This window comes from Vipera ursinii (genome assembly GCF_947247035.1).
Source record: "Vipera ursinii genome assembly, chromosome: 11".
Lineage (NCBI taxonomy): Eukaryota > Metazoa > Chordata > Lepidosauria > Squamata > Viperidae > Vipera > Vipera ursinii.
The window spans coordinates 9,206,908-9,214,441 of record NC_139524.1 but is presented as its reverse complement, the minus strand read 5'-3'; the positions used below and the strand labels follow the sequence as shown (position 1 = coordinate 9,214,441).

Sequence of the window (7,534 nt, the reverse complement as noted above, 5' to 3'; positions counted from 1 at the left end):
GAAGATTCTCAGCAGCCATTTGACTTTCCAATGGAATGTTTTTATTGTTCTTTACTTCCTAGAGTCTCTAAAATTTAGGCAGCTGGTAAATATTGTAAAGAAAGTAAGAATTGGGTTTAAAATGAATCCAGCTAGCAATTTTGTTTGTTCATGCTATTTGTTTTATTACTCCCAACAACAACCATTGAAGCTGCTGGAATTGTAATACCTTATTTATCTATTTCATACTTGTTCACATGGGCAAGTGTCCACAAAATGGTATAGGCTGCTTTTGCTTCCAAACCAAGTTTAGTTCAACTTCCTGTGGTAAATCTTAAATTGATGTGGAAGGCATCATGACACCTTCAGCAGATGTAACTGTCATCAGCCAAAAAGTGTCTGAGTTGCATCCTGTAATTCTTGGATGAACTGCTTAATTTTGAGAAATACGTTGTTCTGGAATAAGGTGACGGAAAAGCAGCTTGCATCTAAATTCTACAAAAAAAAAATATCTCCCAACTGATGTATATAATATATAGACAACTGCAAATTTTCAGCAAGAACTAACTGCTCAGTAGTCGCCTTGAACTATGAGATGGGCAGCAAATAAATTTAATACAAAAATAAAAAGGCCTCAAAGTACAGGCACTGCAATAAACATTTTCTTTTTAATTAGGATGCCTTTTCTTTTCTTTTTAAAAAAGTCATCTATCCACACATTCATAAAAGGGTTCCTTTTACATTTGCCACAACGCAACTCTGATAGCATTTATTTAAACATATTTTAGAGGGTTACATAAAATACGTTAATATGTATAAAGCCAGCAACTCTCTGTATTTCTGGGCTGGAGAAGGATACCAAGGCTTAGTGCAAATACACATAGTGTGAATAATGCTTAGGGCTACTTCACAAAAAATAATAATAAAAAAATGGCAGTCCGGCCTTGTACTCTCTGTCTCTGTAATAGTTGCTCACCAAATGTTTTTGAGCTGGGAACGATAGTTTCACAATCCGGAGGGCTGTTGCTTGTCCCCACTCTGGATTACAGGAATGGTAAGAAGAGCGCACGTGATGAAGCTGTTTAGTTTGCATCCTACACTTTAGCAAAAGAGATAGTCCAGAGTGCTCAGTTTTTAATTAATGCTTATAATAATAATAAAAAAAATTCAGAGAAGAGCAACAAAGATGATCCAAGGCCCGGAGACTAAAACATACAAAGAATGGCTGCGGGACTTGGGTTTGGCTAGTCTAAAGAAAAGAAGAACTAGGGGGGACACGATAGCAGTGTTCCAGTATCTGAGGGGCTGCCACAAAGAAGAGGGGGGTCACGTTATTCTCCAAAGCACCAGAGGGAAGGATGAGAAACAACGGTTGGAAACTGATCAAAGAGAGAAGCAACCTGGAATTAAGGAGAAACTTCCTGACAGTGAGGACAATCAACCAGTGGAACAGTTTGCCTTCAGAAATTGTAGGCGCTTCATCACTGGAGATTTTTAACAAGAGAATGGACAGTCACTTGTCTGAGATTGTGTAGGTTCTCCTGCTTGAGCAGGGGGCTGGACTAGAAGACCTCCAAGGTCCCTTTCAGTTCTATTCTATTCTATTCTATTCTATTCTATTCTATTCTATTCTATTCTATTCTATTCTATTCTATTCTATTCTATTCTATTCTATTCTATATTAATAGACACAGTTTAGGAGGAAAATATTACCAGGAACTGCCTAAAGAACAATTGATCTATCTGCCCCGTGTTTCTTCTTCCTAAGCTTCTGCAGCCATATAGGGAATTGGAAAAAGTCAGATGAAAACATGCATGAAACCAGGTTTATATTAACATTGCAAGAGAGAAATTCAATATGAAAAGTTCTTTTTCCTCCCAGTCAAAATAGGAGTTGAGAGTTGACTAAGAATGGTGAGTTAAGGACTGTTAAGTAAAAACACAGTAGCAATAAGAGCAAATGTATAATCAACAACCCAGAATTAGAACACATTTCTAGTTTTAAATAAAACGATCCTTCTGTTGGAAAAACGATCTCAAAGAGACTCCCTCCAATTGTTAATACATTCATAAAATGTAAACGATATGCTTGTTTTGTGTGCTGTTTGGCTCCGTTAAAGCTGAAATGATGATGATAAAGTAATAGCAATACACTTACACGCACATGCACACAAAACTGCCTGGGTTCTCAAGATACTGGGCTGTAATCAAATAAAAAGTGCTATGTTTAAGGATCTCTGAAATCAATAAAGACCATCGCAATTTAGTCCCTGATTCCTAAAAGATTTAAAATCAGCTTGCATTCCTTTGGGGCCAGCCTCAAAACTTTATGAAGACTTTGCTTCTGTGCAATGGATTGTTTCCGTGTTTTATATGCACTGGGTTTAACATGGAAGAGTTAACACAGAATATAAGTACATTCTCAAATACACTGGGTTTAACATAGAAGAGTGAGAAATATAGAGGCCCTTTCCACCAGAATTAGACATTTTTCATACAACCTCAGTTTAGTTCTTTTCATACTGTCAGCTGGAGAATTTCTACAGACACAATTTATAACCGTAATTGGACTCCAGTTCTCCGGGTCTTCCCCTGCAGTCTATCACCAGAGTGAAAGCTGAAATGCAACTGTCAGTCATACTGTATTCTGTCCTAGAAGACAACATGTCCAAAGTGTTGTGTTTGGCAACAGGCCAAACATAAAACAACATAAAACAGCAGTTACAGAGAGCCTGTGGAGATGGAGTTGGTTGATTTACACGTCCGTCTGATTGGAAGAAGTTGTGGACATTTGTGTGATAGTGGCTGGGAATCCAAATGCATGAAGGGGAACAAGCCCTCCATCATTTCCTTTAGCAGCAGAATCGGGGAGCAACTACTCCCATCTTAGAAAAGTTTGGGTATTTTCAAGACATCGAAGGGTGTCAGTTTTCTGATGGTTGCCACTACCTTCTCTTGCGCAGGCAAATTTCAAGTCTCCCTAATTCTTCATGTGATTGGTAGAAAAGGTCAAAGTCTTTGGCTCCCCAACTCCTCCAGAGAGCTAAGCACCATTCCATTGACTCATTTCTGAAGCAACACACAACCCGGTCTTTGGCCAGAACAGCAGCATCAACCAGTGACCTGAAGAAAAAAAACAACAACAAACAAAACATTGACTTACAAAAGAAAATGTCTTTGTAATAATGGCTACTGCACAGAGATAAGCCTGCTTTAACGTCTAAATGGTACATCTTCACCTTTCATGATGCTTAACTAATTGACAGCATATACCAGGATTGAGAAAACCTGATATCCACCGAAAGGTTTAAATAATTCTGATAAATTGTGGCTTCATAAGAATTGATAAGAGTCAACTGTACCAATTTAAAAATCCAGAATAAAATATGCAGCGATAAAAGTAAACAACTTGCATAATGCATCCACCTCTCAGGGGAACAGACTACTTCCCTTGGCAGAGAAGTGAACAGTGTCTAGAAAAGTAATGTTTTTAGTAAGGATATGCACAACTGGTCAATCCAGGAATGGACCATTCCAGAGAACCCTGTTTTCTTCTAGACCATGTCAAACCATCTCCAAAGCTTGCATCATGCTGCATGAGAGGAGTGAGGAGAGATGGCAGTTTCTGGAAGTCAATTCTCCAAACCAGAAGGAGTCAAGTTTCCCCATTTGTAGCATGATATTGTAGAAGAACAGGCAGAGCCTGGAGGGGTGGAGTTAAGAGAATAATCAGTCTAGAATCATTACGTTCCCACAAACGCTTTAATTCCAACCCTTCTTGAATTCCACTGACTCTTATCCAGTGCCAATTTTGTGCTATTAATTGACTAGATTCTTGTGTATAAGGTAAAGGTAAAGGTTCCCCCGCACATGCGTGCTAGTCATTTCCAACTCTAGGGGCCGGTGCTCATCTCCGTTTCAAAGCCAAAGAGCCAGCGCTTGTCTGAGGATGTCTCCGTGGTCATGTGGCCGGCATGACTAGACGCCAAAGGCGCACGGAACGCTGTTACCTTCCCAACGGAGTGGTCCCTATTTTTCTACTTGCATTTTTACGTGCTTTCGAACTGCTAGGTTGGCAGAAGATTCTTGTGTATAGGCATGAACAATACATCAGACTCACCTGTGGTCCTGATACTTCACATCTGATAGATATATACATTTTCTTCTGTCATTGTTACAAAGTTAAGTTTAAGCTTGGTGCAGAACACACTCCTTGCTCAGCAGCCTTTCCCTTTCCCTGCCTAAAATTAACCTTTTGACTGAGGACCAAATGATGCACTCCCAGCATCGTTTTTCTTTCCAATTTGCCCTTACCCATAGGAGGCCAGCTCAACAGCCTTCAGCACAGTGATGACTCTCCCCCGCTGAGAGATGCCTTCCTTCTCCAAGCCAATCACAATGATATCACCACCTTGCCTAAAATGAAAAAAACAAACTGGTTATGGACTTTGGGATACATCAAAAGGAAATTAGGAGAGAAGACTTTGTGGAAGAGGCAGATCTTAACAGGGATTTCCAGATTCATGGATTAGCTTCGTCTATGTTTACTCCACCATCTTGTCCCCCAAAGTGGGGAACTAGATATTTACACAGAACCCAAAAGCAGGACATGAAAGAATAGGGTTTTTTTCCCTCATGAATGTTCTCCAATCATCAGGATTCAGTAGACTTCAGGAAAAATAGCCTTAGATTTATATAAGCTTTTTAAAGAATTTCTTTAATCAGGACCACTGGCCAATTTTTATGACATGAAATCTTGAACCATTAGTATTGTTCTGCTCCTTGATTTATGAGAATGTCAGATGGAAATCTGAGAAAAATATCATGATAATAAAATCTTTAAATAGCAAGAGAAGAGGATAAGCAGTCTTTCAACTAAACTTCATGCATTCTCTTATGGTTCCCAACAAAATTTCTCCGAGAATATGAGAACTTTGGAAATTGTTATGGCTTTAAATGCAGGTAAGCTGTGTGTTGAAAGTTTCACAAGACTGCCACGATTTTCAAAAATAATTTATCTGGACGGATGAGAACATCTAAACCAGAGGTCCCCAACCTTTGGGACACCAGGGACCAGTTCCATGGGGAAAAGTTTTTCCGTGGACTAGAGAGTGTGTGGGGTTTTGTGCTGCCTGCATCCCATGGATGGGGCTTTCCTTGTTTGTGCGGACTGGTTGCTGGCATGCTGGGGCCCAGTACCAGTCCACAGACTGGGGGGTTGGACACCCTTGATGTAAACAATTAGCATAGTTTCCAATTCAACTGAGCTCTGAAAACTGTGCTCACTGTGGCTCCCAACACAATTTACCTGGGAATCCACAAGAGATCTTTTACAGGTAGGATCCGCACAGCTTGGAGACATGTTTCAGATTTCTCAAATGGAGGGTTTGGCTCCTGAAGCTTGTTGAGCTCTTCATAATCAGTCAAGAAAGGTGTGCTGGAGGAACTTGTGGGTGAGCTTGGGAGACTGGAGGAAGATCTCAGCATCCTGTTGGGAGATGATGGCGAGTAAGAGGACATAGAGCAGTAATCTGTCAGGGAGTCTTGATGGTTTAGTATCTGAGTGCCAAGCTCCTGGCTCTGGAAGATGCTCACATTGGCCAAAGAGGTGCTTTCAGGAGCCACATCCCTGTTTGCAGTTAGTGTTGTAGGGATCAAGGTTGAAGGTTGCTGAATCGTGAACATGTCCCTCAGGGGGCTACGATCCCCACAGAAGTATCGGGCACAGAGCTGATAGGTAGAGGTGTAGTACATCACCAGGAAGTTGGTGGTATCATCTAAACACCAGGTCACTTCTTCCCCATTGCAATCTGAGCTGCACACAATGGATACCACGGTGGATGGTGGACTGTAAGGCTCCAGCCGCCTGGTGATCTCCATGGCTTTACAGTCTATGATAAGGATACCAGGGCCGTTGCTGTACCAGACTTCTGCCCCGCTGTTAGCCAGTTCCATGGCTTTCACAGGGTAAGGATTCTGGCGGGGGTCATCATCGCTGATACTGAACAAGGAACGGTTGGCTGTGTGGGAGCAAAGATAACGGCAGTTGTCCTCCAGGGCACCACTCGTGACTTGGAAAACTGCAATCAGTCCATCAGATAAGCCAGCCAGGACCACATAGAAGTTCTAAAGGAAAACAAACATAAATACTAGATATATGGCTTTGTGCATCTATAGCTTTGAGCAGAGTAAAGGCTCAAGTGGCCATCTAAAACAAAAATGATCAGGGGACTGGAGGCTAAAACATATAAGGAACGGTTGCTGGAATTGGGAATGTCTAGTCTAGGACAAGGGGTAACATGATAGCAGTGTTTCAATATCTCAGGGGCTGCCCCAAAGAAGAGGAAGTCAAGCTATTCTCCAAAGCACCTGAAGGCAGGAAAAGAAGCAACAGATGGAAACTAGCCAAAGAGAGAAGGAGAAACTAAGGAGAAAGTTCCTGACAAAATACAAGTAGACCTTGACTTATGACTACCACTGAGCCCAAAATTTCTGTTACTAAGTGAGATCATGTGATCACGGGGAATGCTGCAATGGTTATAAGTGTGAAAAAGAATAGAGTAGAGTAGAATAGAGTGGAGTGGAGTGGAGTAGAGTAGAGTAGAAGTAGACTAGAGTAGAAGTATAGAGTAGAATAGAATAGAATAGAATAGAATAGAGAATAGAATAGAGTAGATAATAGAATAGAATAAAGTAGAGAATAGAATAGAATAGAAGTATAGAGTAGATAATAGAATAGAATAGAGAATAGAATAGAGTAGAGTAGATAATAGAATAGAATAGAGTAAAGTAGTGAATAGAATAGAATAGAATAGAATAAAGTAGAGTAGAATAGAATCTTTACTGCCACCTAAAATGTACAATAATCAGCATAAATTAAAATGAAATGTCATCGCATTCAGCTCTCAAAATATAGCTTTATGCACATACCCACATACACACACATACCGTATATGACACAGCGAAACCTCACAGTCTAATCTGAATGTGTACATATACATGGACAAGAAAAATAATCCTGCAAATTTACAAGACGGATGGCCTAAGGAACAAAGCTGTTGCAGAATCTAGTAGTCCTGCTAGAAATACTTCAGAACCTCCTCCCAGAGGGAAGCAACAGGAACAGACCCTGAAGTGGGTGGGTGGGGGTCTTTAACAATGGCCATAAGTCACTTTTTTTCAGGGCTGTTGTAACTTCAAACGGTCACTAAACAAACTGTTATAATTTGAGGACTACCTGTAACCTTTTTCTATCTGCTAGTATCCAAATATACTGTGAAGAAAAAAAACTGTCTAAAGAGTATCATTTCTGAACAATCTGATGAACGTTGTGTCTTTTTATCAACTCAGGATCATGAGGACGATGGGTCTGGAGGCAAGGAATAATATTGTCCTTGCATGTCCATAATTTTTGTAATGATGCAGTTACACAAATGATTCAAAATGAGGCTATTTGCATAATGACAACTTGGCAGATGCTATACTCTTCCAATTAAACAATCAGTAATAATAGGTAAGGGACGCAGTGACTCAGTGGGTTAGGATGCTGAGCTTG

At 40.4% G+C, this 7,534-nt stretch overlaps 1 protein-coding gene across 1 annotated transcript in view; it reads right to left on the bottom strand.

Annotated features, from left to right (window-relative positions):
* Window positions 1–258: 258 nt before the first annotated feature.
* LRRK1 (leucine rich repeat kinase 1) overlaps window positions 259–7,534 on the bottom strand; it is a 74,331-nt gene continuing 67,055 nt past the window's right edge. Inside the window, exons 31-33 of the mRNA XM_083371408.1 lie at window positions 5,288–6,105; window positions 4,294–4,395; window positions 259–3,102 (exon numbers count right to left, since the gene is read on the bottom strand). Coding sequence (XP_083227534.1) covers window positions 2,925–3,102; window positions 4,294–4,395; window positions 5,288–6,105 — 1,098 coding nt within the window. The 3' untranslated portion in view covers window positions 259–2,924. The remainder of the gene's footprint in view (window positions 3,103–4,293; window positions 4,396–5,287; window positions 6,106–7,534) is intronic.